Consider the following 19386-nt stretch of genomic DNA (forward strand, 5'->3'; position numbering starts at 1 on the left):
TGCAGAGAGACAGAGGGGTGTAAAGTGAGCGTAGAAGCAAAAAGTACAAAGGGGAAAAGTAAAAGTGGCAGGCCGACAAATCCAGGGCAAGCATTAAAAAGGGCTAAGAGAGTTGTAAAAGAGCGCCTGAAGGCTTTATGTGTCAATGCAAGGAGCATTCGTAATAAGGTGGATGAATTGAAAGTGCAGATTGTTATTAATGATTATGATATAGTTGGGATCACAGAGACATGGCTCCAGGGTGACCAGGGATGGGAGCTCAACGTTCAGGGATATTCAATATTCAGGAGGGATAGACATGAAGGAAGGGGAGGTGGGGTGGCGTTGCTGGTTAAAAAAGAGATTAACGCAATAGAAAGGAAGGACATAAGCCGGGAAGATGTGGAATCGATATGGGTAGAGCTGCGTAACACTAAGGGGCAGAAGACGCTGGTGGGAGTTGTGTACAGGCCACCTAACAGTAGTAGTGAGGTCGGAGATGGTATTAAACAGGAAATTAGAAATGTGTGCAATAAAGGAACAGCAGTTATAATGGGTGACTTCAATCTACATGTAGACTGGGTGAACCAAATTGGTAAAGGTGCTGAGGAAGAGGATTTCTTGGAATGTATGCGGGATGGTTTTTTGAACCAACATGTCGAGGAACCGACTAGAGAGCAGGCTATTCTGGACTGGGTTTTGAGCAATGAGGAAGGGTTAATTAGCGATCTTGTCGTGAGAGGCCCCTTGGGTAAGAGTGACCATAATATGGTGGAATTCTTCATTAACATGGAGAGTGACGTAGTTAATTCAGAAACAAAGGTTCTGAACTTAAAGAGGGGTAACTTTGAAGGTATGAGACGTGAATTAGCTAAGATAGACTGGCAAATGACACTTCAAGGATTGACGGTGGATATGCAATGGCAGGCATTTAAAGGTTGCATGGATGAACTACAACAATTGTTCATCCCAGTTTGGCAAAAGAATAAATCAAGGAAGGTAGTGCACCCGTGGCTGACAAGAGAAATTAGGGATAGTATCAATTCCAAAGAAGTAGCATACAAATTAGCCAGAGAAAGTGGCTCACCTGAGGACTGGGAGAAATTCAGAGTTCAGCAGAGGAGGACAAAGGGCTTAATTAGGAAGGGGAAAAAAGATTATGAGAGAAAACTGGCAGAGAACATAAAAACGGACTGTAAAAGCTTTTATAGATATGTAAAAAGGAAAAGACTGATAAAGACAAATGTAGGTCCCCTGCAAACAGAAACAGGTGAATTGATTATGGGGAGCAAGGACATGGCAGACCAATTGAATAATTACTTTGGTTCTGTCTTCACTAAGGAGGACATAAATAATCTTCCAGAAATAGTAAGGGACAGAGGGTCCAGTGAGATGGAGGAACTGAGCGAAATACATGTTAGTAGGGAAGTGGTGTTAGGTAAATTGAAGGGATTGAAGGCAGATAAATCCCCAGGGCCAGATGGTCTGCATCCCAGAGTGCTTAAGGAAGTGGCCCAAGAAATAGTGGATGCATTAGTGATAATTTTTCAAAACTCGTTAGATTCTGGACTAGTTCCTGAGGATTGGAGGGTGGCTAATGTAACCCCACTTTTTAAAAAAGGAGGGAGAGAGAAACCGGGGAATTATAGGCCGGTTAGCCTAACGTCGGTGGTGGGGAAACTGCTGGAGTCAGTTATCAAGGATGTGATAACAGCACATTTGGAAAGCGGTGAAATGATCGGACAAAGTCAGCATGGATTTGTGAAAGGAAAATCATGTCTGACGAATCTCATAGAATTTTTTGAGGATGTAACTAGTAGAGTGGATAGGGGTGAACCAGTGGATGTGGTATATTTGGATTTTCAAAAGGCTTTTGACAAGGTCCCACACAGGAGATTAGTGTGCAAACTTAAAGCACACGGTATTGGGGGTAAGGTATTGGTGTGGGTGGAGAATTGGTTAGCAGACAGGAAGCAAAGAGTGGGAATAAACGGGACCTTTTCAGAATGGCAGGCGGTGACTAGTGGGGTACCGCAAGGCTCAGTGCTGGGACCCCAGTTGTTTACAATATATATTAATGACTTGGATGAGGGAATTAAATGCAGCATCTCCAAGTTTGCGGATGACACAAAGCTGGGTGGCAGTGTTAGCAGTGAGGAGGATGCTAAGAGGATGCAGGGTGACTTGGATAGGTTGGGTGAGTGGGCAAACTCATGGCAGATGCAATTTAATGTGGATAAATGTGAAGTTATCCACTTTGGTGGCAAAAATAGGAAAACAGATTATTATCTGAATGGTGGCCGATTAGGAAAAGGGGAGGTGCAACGAGACCTGGGTGTCATTATACACCAGTCGTTGAAAGTGGGCATGCAGGTACAGCAGGCGGTGAAAAAGGCGAACGGTATGCTGGCATTTATAGCGAGAGGATTTGAGTACAGGAGCAGGGAGGTACTACTGCAGTTGTACAAGGCCTTGGTGAGACCACACCTGGAGTATTGTGTGCAGTTTTGGTCCCCTAATCTGAGGAAAGACATCTTTGCCATAGAGGGAGTACAAAGAAGGTTCACCAGATTGATTCCTGGGATGGCAGGTCTTTCATATGAAGAAAGACTGGATGAACTGGGCTTGTACTCGTTGGAATTTAGAAGATTGAGGGGGGATCTGATTGAAACGTATAAGATCCTAAAGGGATTGGACAGGCTAGATGCGGGAAGATTGTTCCTGATGTTGGGGAGGTCTAGAACGAGGGGTCACAGTTTGAGGATAGAGGGGAAGCCTTTTAGGACCGAGGTTAGGAAAAACTTCTTCACACAGAGAGTGGTGAATCTGTGGAATTCTCTGCCACAGCAAACTGTTGAGGCCAGTTCATTAGCTATGTTTAAAAGGAAGTTAGATATGGCCCTTGTGGCTACAGGGGTCAGGGGGTATGGAGGGAAGGCTGGGTTCTGAGTTGGATGATCGGCCATGATCATAATAAATGGCGGTGCAGGCTCGAAGGGCCGAATGGCCTACTCCTGCACCTATTTTCTATGTTTCTATGTTTCTATGTATTGCTGGAGAACAGTGTTTACTGGGGGGGTGGATTGCTGGAGAACTGTGTGGACTGGGGGGTGTATTGCTGGAGAACTGTGTGGACTGGTGGGGGTGGATTGCTGGAGAACTGTGTGGACTGGGGGGGGTGGATTGCTGGAGAACAGTGTTTACTGGGGGGGTGGATTGCTGGAGAACTGTGTGGACTGGGGGGGTGGATTGCTGGAGAACTGTGTTTACTGGGGGGGGTGGATTGCTGTAGAACTGTGTGGACTGGTGGGGGTGGATTGCTGGAGAACTGTGTGGACTGGGGGGGTGGATTGCTGGAGAACTGTGTGGACTGGGGGGTGTATTGCTGGAGAACAGTGTGGACTGGGGGGGTGGATTGCTGGAGAACTGTGTGGACTGGGGGGGTGGATTGCTGGAGAACAGTGTTTACTGGGGGGGTGGATTGCTGGAGAACTGTGTGGACTGGTGGGGGTGGATTTCTGGAGAACTGTGTGGACTGGGGGGGTGGATTGCTGGAGAACAGTGTTTACTGGGGGGGTGTATTGCTGGAGAACTGTGTGGACTGGGGGGGTGGATTGCTGGAGAACAGTGTTTACTTGGGGGGTGGATTGCTGGAGAACTGTGTGGACTGGTGGGGGTGGATTGCTGGAGAACTGTGTGGACTGGTTGGGGTGGATTGCTGGAGAACTGTGTGGACTAGGGGGGTGGATTGCTGGAGAACTGTGGACTGGAGGGGTGGATCGCTGGAGAACAGTGTTTACTGGGGGGGTGGATTGCTGGAGAACTGTGTGGACTGGTGGGGGTGGATTTCTGGAGAACTGTGTGGACTGGGGGGGTGGATTGCTGGAGAACAGTGTTTACTGGGGGGGTGTATTGCTGGAGAACTGTGTGGACTGGTGGGGGTGGATTGCTGGAGAACTGGGTGGACTGGGGGGGTGGATTGCTGGAGAACAGTGTTTACTTGGGGGGTGGATTTCTGGAGAACTGTGTGGACTGGGGGGGTGGATTGCTGGAGAACAGTGTTTACTGGGGGGGTGTATTGCTGGAGAACTGTGTGGACTGGTGGGGGTGGATTGCTGGAGAACTGTGTGGACTGGGGGGGTGGATTGCTGGAGAACAGTGTTTACTTGGGGGGTGGATTGCTGGAGAACTGTGTGGACTGGTGGGGGTGGATTGCTGGAGAACTGTGTGGACTGGTTGGGGTGGATTGCTGGAGAACTGTGTGGACTAGGGGGGTGGATTGCTGGAGAACTGTGGACTGGAGGGGTGGATCGCTGGAGAACAGTTTTTACTGGGGGGGTGGATTGCTGGAGAACTGTGTGGACTGGGGGGTGTATTGCTGGAGAACTGTGTGGACTGGTGGGGGTGGATTGCTGGAGAACTGTGTGGACTGGGGGGGTGGATTGCTGGAGAACAGTGTTTACTGGGGGGGGGTGTATTGCTGGAGAACTGTGTGGACTGGTGGGGGTGGATTGCGGGAGAACTGTGTGGACTGGGGGGTGGATTGCTGGAGAACAGTGTTTACTGGGGGAGTGGATTGCTGGAGAACTGTGTGGACTGGGGGGTGTATTGCTGGACAAATGTGTGGACTGGTGGGGGTGGATTGCTGGAGAACAGTGTTTACTGGGGGGGGTGTATTGCTGGAGAACTGTGTGGACTGGTGGGGGTGGATTGCTGGAGAACTGTGTGGACTCGGGGGTGGATTGCTGGAGAACTGTGTGGACTCGGGGGTGGATTGCTGGAGAACAGTGTTTACTGGGGGGGTGGATTGCTGGAGGACTGCGTGGAATGAGGTAGGGGATGAGTGCTGGAGATTTGTGTTTACTGGGGAGGGGCAGTTACTGGATCTCGCTCAGTTTAATCTCTCGGAACCAAAGAAACATTCCATGGCACAGTTGTTGGATGGATTGGTGTGCAGGGACCAGCAGACTTAGTTGATGTCCCTTTACTCTGAGGCTCTGCCAGCTGGTCCTAGACACCCCTCCTGTAGGAAATGTCTTCTCCACATCCACACTGAGCATGGGGTGGTGGTTGGTTGTAAGGTTTGGGAGGATAAGCGGTGTCAGGGGTTGAGGTAGATGGAGAGTGAGAAGGACAGCGTGAGAGACTCCTGGAAGGAAAAATTGAAGACACGAGTACTGTCTGGAAAAAAGAGTCTTGGCACCGAAGTTTTGCTTGTTACATGTCACGTTGGTCTGTTGGGCGGGTCCGGGGTCCCTGCTGATGGAGGGAGAGCCCAAGAAAGGGAGGGAGCACCAACTCTGTCCTGCATCACCGCTTTCTTTCAGAGAGGGATGAAGGTGACGCCAGTTCTGGCGGGAATCTGTCTCTTGACTATGACCGTACTAATGAGCTCTGACGCACAGCCACAGCAGACAAGGTAAGAGACCTACTGAGGGAGGGTCACACTGTGGGAGGGGTGGTACAGAGGGAGGGTCACACTGTGGGAGGGGTGGTACAGAGAGAGGGTCACACTGTGGGAGGGGTGGTACTGAGGGAGGGTCACACTGTTGGGGGGGTACTGAGGGAGAGTCACACTGTGGGAGGGGCGGTACTGAGGGAGGGTCACACTGAGGGAGGGGTGATACTGAGGGAGGGTCACACTGTGGGAGGGGCGGTACTGAGGGAGGGTCACACTGAGGGAGGGGTGGTACTGAGGGAGGGTCACAGTGTGGGAGGGGTGGTACTGAGGGAGAGTCACACTGTGGGAGAAGTGGTACTGAGGGAGGGTCACACTGTAGGAGGGGTGGTACTGAGGGAGAGTCACACTGTGGGAGGGGGTGGTACTGAGGGAGGGTCACAGTGTGGGAGGGGTGGTACTGAGGGAGGGTCACAATGTGTGAGGGGTGGTACTGAGGTAGGGGCACACTGAGGGAGGGTCGGTACTGAGGGAGGGTCACAATGTGTGAGGGGTGGTACTGAGGTAGGGTCACACTGAGGGAGGGGTGGTACTGAGGTAGGGTCACACTGAGGGAGGGTCGGTACTGAGGGAGGGGTGTGCTGAGTAACAGTGTTGAGGGAAGGTTAGGTTAGGGTTAGGGGTGTACTGAGAGAGTTTCACACTGGTAGAGCTCTCTCTCTGAAAGTTGAAAATTTTGCAACAGAATCACAAAAGAATGGTTTTGGAGACCGTCAGCGGCTTTGGGAGTCTGGAGCATCATCTTGGAACAGTTTTCTTTTCTGGTAGAGCTCTGGTGCAGTTTTCAGTCCATGTCTCGTGAGTGCTGAGCAGTGGCTGCAGCTGGTGGATTGCCAAAGTTCAAGTCTAAACTTTGTCGGGAGTGGGGACAGATTTATTTTGTTCTGTGAGGTAGGGTCACACTGTTCCTGTTTGGAGTGCCTAGCCTAGGGCACCTGGGGGAAGAGGACTTTGGAGTTTAGAGTGGCTGGAGGAAGAATGGGAGAAGTCTTCATTTTCGCAGCAGCATGAATGGTGCTGAGGTTTTAACACCATACGGACTCCCCTCCCCTCTCTGAACATTTCTTTGTGAGGCTATTTGCTGATGTCCCACTGGGTGTAGAACTGTGTAGAACTGTGTAAAATCCCGTGGTGGTTTTGAATTTCGGACTATGTAGACCATCACGATGGTTTGCTGCTCCAGAACGCGGGCACTGCAGTCATATGCAGAACCTGTGGGCAGAGGAGCTACAGCTGGCAAAAAGGGTCACTCTTTCCAATTAATGACTGAAAAATGTACTCTAGCTACTTCAGTCAGGAGGAATGGTGCTTTAAAAACCATGGCAGAGACTGTTAAGGACTGTGAATACATTATTGTGTCTGTGGTTTTGAATGGGAAGACTATTTTCTATCTGAGGCCAGCAAGAGATGTGTTTCTGGACCTGAGTAGGGTTTAAGAGTGGGGAAGATTTTCAGGTGGGTGTTGGCCCCCATGTAGATGGTGATACTCTCCTGACAAGGCCCTCCCGCCTCACCTGCACTCTCCAATGCAGCACAGGGCACCTCTGGGGTTTTTGACTTCCTTCTCACCTTTCAGTGCTACCCGCTTATGCAGCTGGAGGTACACTTTCAAGTGGAATTTGAGGGGTATTATTACACCATCCCCTGGGCCGATGTGTCACGCCTGTAAAGAGTTTAGGCATGTTTGAAAGAATTACCCAAGCCGCCAGGCTGACAACTCCACCTCAGATGTGCACGGAGATACCGCTGGCCTTCTCCATCCCCCCAAGCCCCACCACTGTTCCTCCCCCTGTTGACCCCCTGTGCTGGTAAGCTGTGGAAGTCAGGGATCGGTGTTGCATGGATGACAATGAGGGTAGGAAGGTGAAGAAAAAGAAGAAACATCTGAAGTCTTCTCCCCAGGAGAAGGAGCAGCTGGATGCTGTTGAACAAAACCCAGAGGGTCCTGATGCTCCTGAGAAACAGCAAGGGCCTGGAGAAGTCAGGGGACGGGAAGTAGTGCCCAACACTGAGGACGCTTCCCAAAATGGAGGTCAGCGTGGCTCAGGGTATCCACAGCCTGAAACGGTGGAAGAATGTGTCCTCTGAGCCTGGAGATCAAAGGCCACAAGAGGAGGGAGCTTTACCCCCAGTAAAGGCTGTATGCAAGGAGTACGTCTCCCCAAAGCTGGAGGATAGCCCTGTTGTACCAGGGCCCTGCTAGGGTGGCATCTCCTGAAGATGTATCCTCCGGGCTGGTGAGCAGCGGCACTGTAGAGGGGCCGTGTGGGGAGGTAGAATCAGAGAGCGCATTCCCCCGGGGGGGGGCTAAACCCTATTGAACAGGGGTCATCTGTGGGTACAGAGTCACCAGTGGGATTAGTTTCCAAGATGGCTGCCTCAGTTGAGGCTCGGCACCCTGCTGGGGAGCGTCTAGTCCACGAGGGGAACTGGAGCAACCCTGGATTGTTGTCCCGTGCAGCTGGTCAGAGGAAGTGTGTCCCGGGGGGTTTGGAGGGAGGGGACTCTCCTGGTGCTGATTCCGCAGGGGGTGACAAGGGTGTGGAGGCTCATATCCTGGCTGAGGGATTCTGGATCCAGGGATGGTGGGGTCTCCCTCTGTTACTGGCCCGGGGGCTGGGGTAGTGCCTGTGGTGGGTCTCCCATCAGGGCTACAGTGAGGAGTGAGGTAGTCATGTCGGGTGCAGACGATGACTGCTTGGAGGGTGACGAGAGTGCGGGATTGAGAGGGGGAAGAGGGGGCCTTTTTTGAGGCCGAGGTGGCAGACTTCCTTGACCCCAGCACCGTGTCACAGCCCACCTCTGTGGAGGAGATCTGACAGTTTGCGAGGGACTACTGGGGGAAACCTTGCAAGGCCCAGCTGGCCACGGACATCTAGTTGGGTCTGCAAGAGGCTGTTCAGTCCGTACACACTGCTCTTCAGCAGAAGGGGAAGGGAGCTGAAGTGACTCACAGAGAGAGGTGAGGTGCCCGTTTAAGAATCGGTAATGAAGGGTTGTAGGGTGAGGTTAGGAGAGGGCTTGAAGGAGGCTCTGCTCTTTCTCTGTGGGGCTCTGGTGAGGGGTCTCAGTAAGGTGCATCATGAAGTTACGTGTTGCTACCTTTAACGTAAATGGTGGTAGGAGGGCTCCACAAATTCCATCATCTCTCTGTCCTCTGGGACAGGAGAAAGGCGGCGAGCTTCCTGCAGGAAACTCGCACTGTTCCCGGAGACAAATCCACCTGGCTCCTGGAATGGTGAGGGGGGAGATCAACATGAGCCACGTCCACCGGAGTGGCCATCAGCCTGAAATATGGAAGGTTCAGGAACTCGTGCAAGGCTGCCTGCTTCACTTCACCGAGCGCCAGGACAGCGTTTCGTCAATGTGTACGCCCCTGAGCCCGGTCCGATGCAGTTGCGCCTGTTCGAGAGGTGTCTGCGTTGCTAGGGTCCATAAACCATTGTGAGGTGTCATCCTGGGAGGTAACTTCAATGCGCCATCAAGGAGGGGGATCGTGCAGGTTCCCAGAATACTGGAACATCGGTGTGGAAGTTAAGGGAGCTGGTCATGTCCTTTGACTTGGTCGACATCTGATGGAGAACTTCACACTGACTCTTGAGCTTTCTCAAGGAGGTACAGAGGGAGTGGAGGCTTGTAGATCAATAAACTGTACATTTCCAAGTTGCACGTCTCCCTAGTGTTGGCTGTCTCCATGCAGCCGGTCATACGCCGACTGCACTGCCTGCACGGGTGGGGTCCGCGTACAGTACTGGCATTTCAACCACTGGCTGCTGGAGGACGGCCGTTTCCAGGATTCACTCCAGCAGGAAGAACAGGGGAATTTCCCCTTCCTGAGGCTCTGGTGGGATGTGGGCTAATGCCCGGGATCGATTGGCTTGAGAAGCAGGTGATCAACCAGAGTCCTGGTGAGGACTGACCACTGGACATCCGGCCCTCTGGGATGAGTACCACCAGGAAGAAGGAAGCTTTGCAGCTCGAGAGATCCCAGACCGCATTTGTGAGGTCATGGGTCCAAATGGTTCGGGATCTGGACCATGCCGCGGCCTTCTTCGATTCTCTCGAGAAGAGGAAGAGTGACCGGGGGCAGCTCGTGGAGCTGGTGACAGAGGATGGCCCGTTCATCGTGGATCCAGCTAGGTTATCGCAGAGATCCATTTCTTTTATCAGGCTCTATTCTCACCCGATCTGTGCAGTGAGGATGCACACGGGGCTCTGGGGGAAGACTTACCGAGAACTAGCCATGAGAGTGCTGAACAGATAGATGCTCTGCTGTCTTTGGTGGAGCTAACCAGTGCCCTCAACCAGCTGCAGAGAGGCAAGTCCCTGAGACTAGATGGGTTGACCTTCTGGGACATCCGAGGGACTGATTATACAGGGGTACTGTGGAGAGAATGGCGACGGGTGAGATGCCCCTCTCCTGGTGCAGAGCAGTCGTGACCCTGATGACCAAGAAGAGGGATCTCCATAACCAGCGGAGTTGGTGCCCAGTATCCCTCCTCAGTGCGGAGTACCAGATCTTTGCCCAGGCAACGGCTAATCACTGGGCTCCGTGCTGGCTCAAGTGGTCCACCCTGTCCAGTCCTACACGGTCCAACCGGGACAATATCCACCTTTTCCAGGATCTGATCTACCTGTGCCGAGAGACTGGTCTATCAGTTGCTTTTCTCTCCCTTGACCAGGAGAAGGCATTTGACAAGGTGGACTACGAGTACCTTTTTGAAACTCTATGAGCGTTCGGGTCATGCTATATTTTGTGGCCCACGTCCAACTGTTGTACACTGCTGCAGAGTGCCTCATTAAAGTTATTGACAGCAACCTTGTGTTTTGTGGGAGGCGTTGTGTCGGGGTGCCCCATGTTGGGGTAGTTGTACTCTGTTTGTATGAAGTCATTCCTGTACGTAAGAACGTTAGAATGTAAGAAATAGCAGCAGGAGTAGGCCACCTGCCCTGTCAATCCATTTGCCTTTGTGATAGCCTGCTGCACCTGCATGCCAGCCTTTTGTGATTCATGCATAAGTACTCCCAAGTCTCTCTGCACAGCAGCATGGTGCAATTTTTTACCACTTAAATAATAAACCTGCTATTTCATTTTTCCTTCCAAAGTGGATGACCTGGTATTATGGACATTGTACCCCATCTGCCAGACCCTTGCCCACTCACTTAACCTCTGCAGACTCTCTGTATCTTCTGCACAATTTGCTTTTCCACACAATTTAGTGTCATCAGCAAAGTTAGATACATTACACTCAGTCCCCTCTTCCACACTATTAATGTATATCATGAACAGTTGTGGGCCCAGCACCGACCCCTGCAGCACATCGCTCACCACTGATTGCCAACCAGAGAAACACCCATGTAGGAATGCGATGAGGTGGAGGATAAATGCGTGGCTGAGAGATTGGACCAGGGGGCAGGGATTCAAGTTTTTGGATCATTGGGACCTCTTTTGGCGCAGGCGTGACCTGTACAAAAAGGACGGGTTACACTTGAATCCTAGGGGGACCAATATCCTGGCAGGGAGATTAGCGGGGGCTACTGAGGTGACTTTAAACTAGAATGGTTGGGGGGTGGGAATCAAATTAAAGAGGCTAGGCGTGAGGAGGTTAGTTCACAACAGGGGGATGGGAACCAGTGCAGAGACAGAGGGGTGTAAAGTGAGGGTAAAAGCAAAAAGTACAAAGGAGAAAAGTAAAAGTGGCAGGCCGACAAATCCAGGGCAAGCATTAAAAAGGGCAACTTTTCAACATAATTGTAGAAGGGCTAAGAGAGTTGTAAAAGAGCGCCTGAAGGCTTTATGTGTCAATGCAAGGAGCATTCATAATAAGGTGGATGAATTGAAAGTGCAGATTGTTGTTAATGATTATGATATAGTTGGGATCACAGAGACATGGCTCCAGGGTGACCAGGGATGGGAGCTCAACGTTCAGGGATATTCAATATTCAGGAGGGATAGACATGAAGGAAGGGGAGGTGGGGTGGCGTTGCTGGTTAAAGAAGAGATTAACGCAATAGAAAGGAAGGACATAAGCCGGGAAGATGTGGAATCGATATGGGTAGAGCTGCGTAACACTAAGGGGCAGAAGATGCTGGTGGGAGTTGTGTACAGGCCACCTAACAGTAGTAGTGAGGTGGGAGATGGTATTAAACAGGAAATTAGAAATGTGTGCAATAAAGGAACAGCAGTTATAATGGGTGACTTCAATCTACATGTAGACTGGGTGAACCAAATTGGTAAAGGTGCTGAGGAAGAGGATTTCTTGGAATGTATGCGGGATGGTTTTTTGAACCAACATGTTGAGGAACCAACTAGAGAGCAAGCTATTCTGGACTGGGTTTTGAGCAGTGAGGAAGGGTTGATTAGCGATCTTGTCGTGAGAGGCCCCTTGGGTAAGAGTGACCATAATATGGTGGAATTCTTCATTAAGATGGAGAGTGACATAGTTAATTCAGAAACAAAGGTTCTGAACTTAAAGAGGGGTAACTTTGAAGGTATGAGACGTGAATTAGCTAAGATAGACTGGCAAATGACACTTAAAGGATTGACGGTGGATATGCAATGGCAAGCATTTAAAGGTTGCATGGATGAACTACAACAATTGTTCATCCCAGTTTGACAAAAGAATAAATCAAGGAAGGTAGTGTACCCGTGGCTGACAAGAGAAATTAGGGATAGTATCAATTCCAAAGAAGAAGCATACAAATTAGCCAGAGAAAGTGGCTCACCTGAGGACTGGGAGAAATTCAGAGTTCAGCAGAGGGGGACAAAGGGCTTAATTAGGAAGGGGAAAAAAGATTATGAGAGAAAACTGGCAGGAAACATAAAAACGGACTGTAAAAGCTTTTATAGATATGTAAAAAGGAAAAGACTGATAAAGACAAATGTAGGTCCCCTGCAGACAGAAACAGGTGAATTGATTATGGGGAGCAAGGACATGGCAGACAAATTGAATAATTACTTTGGTTCTGTCTTCACTAAGAAGGACATAAATAATCTTCCAGAAATAGTAAGGGACAGAGGGTCCAGTGAGATGGAGGAACTGAGCGAAATACATGTTAGTAGGGAAGTGGTGTTAGGTAAATTGAAGGGATTGAAGGCAGATAAATCCCCAGGGCCAGATGGTCTGCATCCTAGAGTGCTTAAGGAAGTAGCCCAAGAAATAGTGGATGCATTAGTGATAATTTTTCAAAACTCGTTAGATTCTGGACTAGTTCCTGAGGATTGGAGGGTGGCTAATGTAACCCCACTTTTTAAAAAAGGAGGGAGAGAGAAACCGGGGAATTATAGACTGAAGACAGGAGGGGGAGGGATAGAGCCGAGAGCTGGACAGGTGATAGGCAAAAGGGGATACGAGAGGATCATGGGACAGGAGGCCTAGGGAGAAAGACGGGGGGGGGGGGTGACCCAGAGGATGGGCAAGAGGTATATTCAGAGGGACAGAGGGAGAAAAAGGAGAGTGAGAGAAAGAATGTGTGCATAAAAATGAGTAACAGCTGGGGTACGAGGGGGAGGTGGGGCCTAACGGAAGTTAGAGAAGTCAATGTTCATGCCATCTGGTTGGAGGCTACCCAGACGGAATATAAGGTGTTGTTCCTCCAACCTGAGTGTGGCTTCATCTTTACAGTAGAGGAGGCCGTGGATAGACATGTCAGAATGGGAATGGGATGTGGAATTAAAATGTGTGGCCACTGGGAGATCCTGCTTTCTCTGGTGGACAGAGCGTAGATGTTCAGCAAAGCGGTCTCCCAGTCTGCGTCGGGTCTCACCAATATATAAAAGGCCACATCGGGAGCACCGGACGCAGTATATCACCCCAGTCGACTCACAGGTGAAGTGATGCCTCACCTGGAAGGACTGTTTGGGGCCCTGAATGGTGGTAAGGGAGGAAGTGTAAGGGCATGTGTAGCACTTGTTCCGCTTACACGGATAAGTGCCAGGAGGGAGATCAGTGGGGAGGGATGGGGGGGACGAATGGACAAGGGAGTTGTGTAGGGAGCTTAACTGCGACTCCAGCCTTGAACTCCAGGCCGGGTCTTTATGTGCTGCTGTTGTGACTCCCGTCTCCCCTTCCCCCACCACCACTCTGCAACCCCGTCTTCCTCAGATCCCACCGTCAACTCCTGGGCCCTCAGAGGCTCCATCTTCCTCTCACCCCAACCCTCCCCTCTCCATTGACACCCCCAGCCTCCCCCCTCCCCCCTCTGATCCCAGCTCTCATCCGTGCCGGGTCTTTACCATCCCCTCCGACCTTCAACTGTCGGATGCAGAACGCTCTGTTCTCAGTAAGGGCCTCACGTTTGTCCCCCTTCGCCCACACCTCAGTGAGTTCCGTGTTCGCCACGATGCGGAACTTTTCTTCCGCCGTCTCCGTCTCCGAGCCTACTTCTTCGGCAAGGACTCTTCTACCCCCACCGATGACCCCTTCTCCCGTCTTCAACCCTCCTCTTCTTCATGGACACCCCGCTCTGGTCTTCTGCCTGCTCTGGATCTCTTTATTGCCAACTGCCGACGGGACATCAACCGTCTCGACTTCACCGCACCTTGTCCCCATTCCAACCTCACTCCTTCAGAACGCTCTGCTCTCCACTCCCTCCGCACTAATCCTAACCTTATTATTAAACCCGCTGATAAAGGGGGTGCTGTTGTAGTCTGGCGTACTGACCTCTACCTTGCCGAGGCACAGCGACAACTTCGCGGATACCTCCTCTTATTTACCCCTCGATCGTGACCCCACCAAGGAGCACCAGGCCATTGTCTCCCACACTATCAACGACTTTATCCGCTCAGGGGATCTCCCATCCACTGCTACCAACCTTATAGTTCCCACACCCCGCACTTCCCGTTTCTACCTCCTACCCAAGATCCACAAACCTGCCTGTCCTGGCCGACCTATTGTCTCAGCTTGCTCCTGCCCCACCGAACTCGTTTCTGCATACCTCGACACTGTTTTATCACCCCTTGTTCAATCCCTTCCGACCTATGTTCGTGACACTTCTCACGCTCTTAAACTTTTCGATGATTTTAAGTTCCCTGGCCCCCACCGCTTTATTTTCACCATGGATGTCCAGTCCCTGTATACTTCCATCCCCATCAGGAAGGTCTCAAAGCTCTCCGCTTCTTTTTGGATTCCAGACCTAATCAGTTCCCCTCCACCACCACTCTGCTCCGTCTAGCAGAATTAGTCCTTACTCTTAATAATTTCTCCTTTTGCTCCTCCCATTTCCTCCAAACTAAAGGTGTAGCTATGGGCACCCGTATGGGTCCTAGCTATGCCTGCCTTTTTGTTGGGTTTGTGGAACAATCTATGTTCCGTGCCTATTCTGGTATCTGTCCCCCACTTTTCCTTCGCTACATCGACGACTGCATTGGCGCTGCTTCCTGCACGCATGCAGAACTCGTTGACTTTATTAACTTTGCCTCCAACTTTCACCCTGCCCTCAAGTTTACCTGGTCTATTTCCAACACCTCCCTCCCCTTTCTAGATCTTTCTGTCTCTGTCTCTGGAGACAGCTTATCCACTGATGTCTACTATAAGCCTACTGACTCTCACAGCTATCTGGACTATTCCTCTTCTCACCCTGTCTCTTGCAAAAACGCCATCCCCTTCTCACAATTCCTCCGTCTCCGCCGCATCTGCTCTCAGGATGAGGCTTTTCATTCTAGGACGAGGGAGATGTCTTCATTTTTTAAAGAAAGGGGCTTCCCTTCCTCCACTATCAACTCTGCTCTTAAACGCATCTCCTCCATTTCACGTACATCTGCTCTCACTCCATCCTCCCACCACCCCACTAGGAATAGGGTTCCCCTGGTCCTCACCTACCACCCCACCAGCCTCCGGGTCCAACATATTATTCTCCGTAACTTCCGCCACCTCCAACGGGATCCCACCACTAAGCACATCTTTCCCTCCCCCCCTCTCTCTGCATTCCGCAGGGATCGCTCCCTACACAACTCCCTTGTCCATTCGTCCCCCCCATCCCTCCCCATTGATCTCCCTCCTGGCACTTATCCGTGTAAGCGGAACAAGTGCTACACATGCCCTTACACTTCCTCCCTTACCACCATTCAGGGCCCCAAACAGTCCTTCCAGGTGAGGCATCACTTCACCTGTGAGTCGACTGGGGTGATATACTGCGTCCGGTGCTCCCGATGTGGCCTTTTATATATTGGTGAGACCCGACGCAGACTGGGAGACCGCTTTGCTGAACATCTACGCTCTGTCCGCCAGAGAAAGCAGGATCTCCCAGTGGCCACACATTTTAATTCCACATCCCATTCCCATTCTGACATGTCTATCCACGGCCTCCTCTACTGTAAAGATGAAGCCACACTCAGGTTGGAGGAACAACACCTTATATTCCGTCTGGGTAGCCTCCAACCAGATGGCATGAACATTGACTTCTCTAACTTCCGCTAGGCCCCACCTCCCCCTCGTACCCCAGCTGTTACTCATTTTTATGCACACATTCTTTTTCTCACTCTCCTTTTTCTCCCTCTGTCCCTCTGAATATACCTCTTGCCCATCCTCTGGGTCACCCCCCCCGTCTTTCTCCCTAGGCCTCCTGTCCCATGATCCTCTCGTATCCCCTTTTGCCTATCACCTGTCCAGCTCTCGGCTCTATCCCTCCCCCTCCTGTCTTCTCCTATCATTTTGCATCTCCCCCTCCCCCTCCAGCTTTCAAATCCCTTACTCACTCTTCCTTCAGTTAGTCCTGACGAAGGGTCTCGGCCTGAAACGTCGACTGCGCCTCTTCCTATAGATGCTGCTTGGCCTGCTGCGTTCACCAGCAACTTTGATGTATGTTGCTTGAATTTCCAGCATCTGCAGAATTCCTGTTGTTTGAATTATAGACTGGTTAGCCTAACGTCGGTGGTGGGGAAACTGCTGGAGTCAGTTATCAAGGATGTGATAACAGCACATTTGGAAAGCGGTGAAATGATCGGACAAAGTCAGCATGGATTTGTGAAAGGAAAATCATGTCTGACGAATCTCATAGAATTTTTTGAGGATGTAACTAGTAGAGTAGATAGGGGAGAACCAGTGGATGTGGTATATTTGGATTTTCAAAAGGCTTTTGACAAGGTCCCACACAGGAGATTAGTGTGCAAACTTAAAGCACACGGTATTGGGGGTAAGGTATTGGTGTGGGTGGAGAATTGGTTAGCAAACAGGAAGCAAAGAGTGGGAATAAACGGGACCTTTTCAGAATGGCAGGCGGTGACTAGTGGGGTACCACAAGGCTCACTGCTGGGACCCCAGTTGTTTACAATATATATTAATGACTTGGATGAGGGAATTAAATGCAGCATCTCCAAGTTTGCGGATGACACGAAGTTGGGTGGCAGTGTTAGCAGTGAGGAGGATGCTAAGAGGATGCAGGGTGACTTGGATAGGTTGGGTGAGTGGGCAAATTCATGGCAGATGCAATTTAATGTGGATAAATGTGAAGTTATCCACTTTGGTGGCAAAAATAAGAAAACAGATTATTATCTGAATGGTGGCCGATTAGGAAAAGGGGAGGTGCAACGAGACCTGGGTGTCATTATACACCAGTCATTGAAAGTGGGCATGCAGGTACAGCAGGCGGTGAAAAAGGCGAATGGTATGCTGGCATTTATAGCGAGAGGATTCGAGTACAGGAGCAGGGAGGTACTACTGCAGTTGTACAAGGCCTTGGTGAGACCACACCTGGAGTATTGTGTGCAGTTTTGGTCCCCTAATCTGAGGAAAGACATCTTTGCCATAGAGGGAGTACAAAGAAGGTTCACCAGATTGATTCCTGGGATGGCAGGACTTTCATATGAAGAAAGACTGGATGAATTGGGCTTGTACTCGTTGGAATTTAGAAGATTGAGGGGGGATCTGATTGAAACGTAATAAGATCCTAAAGGGATTGAACAGGCTAGATGCAGGAAGATTGTTCCCGATGTTGGGGAAGTCCAGAACGAGGGGCCACAGTTTGAGGATAGAGGGGAAGCCTTTTAGGACCGAGATTAGGAAAAACTTCTTCACACAGAGAGTGGTGAATCTGTGGAATTCTCTGCCACAGGAAACAGTTGAGGCCAGTTCATTGGCTATATTTAAGAGGGAGTTAGATATGGCCCTTGTGGCTACGGGGATCAGGGGGTATGGAGGGAAGGCTGGGGCGGGGTTCTGAGTTGGATGATCAGCCATGATCATAATAAATGGCGGTACAGGCTTGAAGGGCCGAATGGCCTACTCCTGCACCTATTTTCTATGTTTCTATGTTTCTATGTATCCCAACTCTCTGCTTTGTATTGGTTAACCAATTCTCTATCCATGCTGATACATCACACCCAACTTTATACATCCTTATCTTATGGATAAGTCTTTTATACGGTACCTTATCGAATGCCTTCTGGAATTTCAAGTTAATAATATCCATCTGTTCCCCTCTATCTACTGTGCTTGTTATGTCCTCAAAGAACTCCAGTAAGTTTGTCAAACAGGACCTACCTTTGCTGAATCCATGCTGGGTCTGCCTGATGGATCCAATTCTTTCCAGATGCCTCGCTATTTCTTCTTTAATGACAGCTTCAAGTATTTTCCCAACTACAGATGTTAAATGAACTGCCTATAGTTACCTGTTTTTGTCTACATCCTCTTTTGAACAGTGGCATGACATTCGCCATCAGCCCAGAGTCCAGAGAACTTTGGTAAGTTATCACCAAAGCCTCTACTATAACTTCTGCCATTCCTTTCAGTACCCTGGGATGCATTCTATCAGGATGAGGGGCGTTATCTATCTTCAGGCGCACAAGTTGGCTCAGCACTGCCTCTCACCTCCCATCTCATCCATAACATCTCTCTTTGGCACGTTAGACGTGTCCTCCACCATGAAGACCGACACAAAATAGTCATTCAAAGCCTCAGCCATTTCCTCATTATCCAATATCAATTCCCCCTTCTCGTCTTCCAAGGGACCTACATTCACTTTAGCCACCCTTTTAAGCTTTATATAATTATGAAAACTTTTACTACCCATTTTTATATTTTGTGCTAGTTTATTTTCATAAAGATAGCATAAGACCATAAGACATAGGAGCAGAATTAGGCCATCTGGCTCATCAAGTCTGCTCCGCATACAATTATGTCTGATCCTTTTTTCTATCTCCTCCTCAACCCCAGTTCCCAGCCTTCTCCCGTAACCTTTGATGCCATGTCCAATCAAGAACCTATCAATCTCTGCCTTAAATACACCCAGTGACCTGGCCTCCACAGCTGCATGTGGCAAAAAATTCCACAAATTCACCACCCTTTGGCGAAAGTAGTTTCTCCACATCTCTGTTTTGAAAGGGCGCCCCTCTATCCTGAAGCTGTGCCCTCTTGTTCTAGACTCCCCCACCATGGGAAACATCCTTTCCAAATCTACTCTGTCTAGTCCTTTCAACATTCGAAAGGTTTCAATGAGATCCCCCTCATCTTTCTGAATTCCAGCAAGAACAGACCCAGAGCCATCAAACATTCAAATTTCAAAGGCATCTGTTAGTCTTGTGAGACCATGAATCTGTGCCTGGAAAATCTTCACTCTCCAGGGCACAGGCCTGGGCAAGTTTGTATGGAAGATTGGCAGTTGCCCATGCTGCGTCTCCCCTCTCCACGACACTGATGTTGTCCAAGGGAAGGGCAAGGGCTGATACAGTTTGGCACCAGTGTCGTCGCAGAGCACTGCGTGGTTAAGTGCCTTGCTCAAGGACACAACACGCTCCTCGGCTGGGGCTCGAACTCACAACCTTCAGATTGCTAGTCCAATGCCTTAACCACTTGGCCATGTGCCCACAAACATTCCTCATATGATAACCCTTTCATTCCTGGAATCATCCTTGTGAACCTCCTCTGGACCCTGTCCAATGCCAGCACATATTTTCTAAGATGAGGGGCCAGAATTGTTCACAATACTCAAGGTGAGGCCTCACTTAGCACCTT

The 19386-nt window shown here is 50.1% G+C and overlaps 1 protein-coding gene across 1 annotated transcript in view; it reads left to right on the plus strand.

Moving 5' to 3' along the window:
* LOC134354210 (secretin-like) overlaps positions 1 to 19386 on the plus strand; it is a 38019-nt gene that overhangs the window by 2310 nt on the left and 16323 nt on the right. The window contains exon 2 of the mRNA XM_063063104.1: positions 5307 to 5398. Within this exon, the coding sequence (XP_062919174.1) occupies positions 5313 to 5398 (86 nt within the window). The 5' untranslated portion in view covers positions 5307 to 5312. The remainder of the gene's footprint in view (positions 1 to 5306; positions 5399 to 19386) is intronic.

This window comes from Mobula hypostoma, chromosome 11, assembly GCF_963921235.1.
Source record: "Mobula hypostoma chromosome 11, sMobHyp1.1, whole genome shotgun sequence".
Lineage (NCBI taxonomy): Eukaryota > Metazoa > Chordata > Chondrichthyes > Myliobatiformes > Myliobatidae > Mobula > Mobula hypostoma.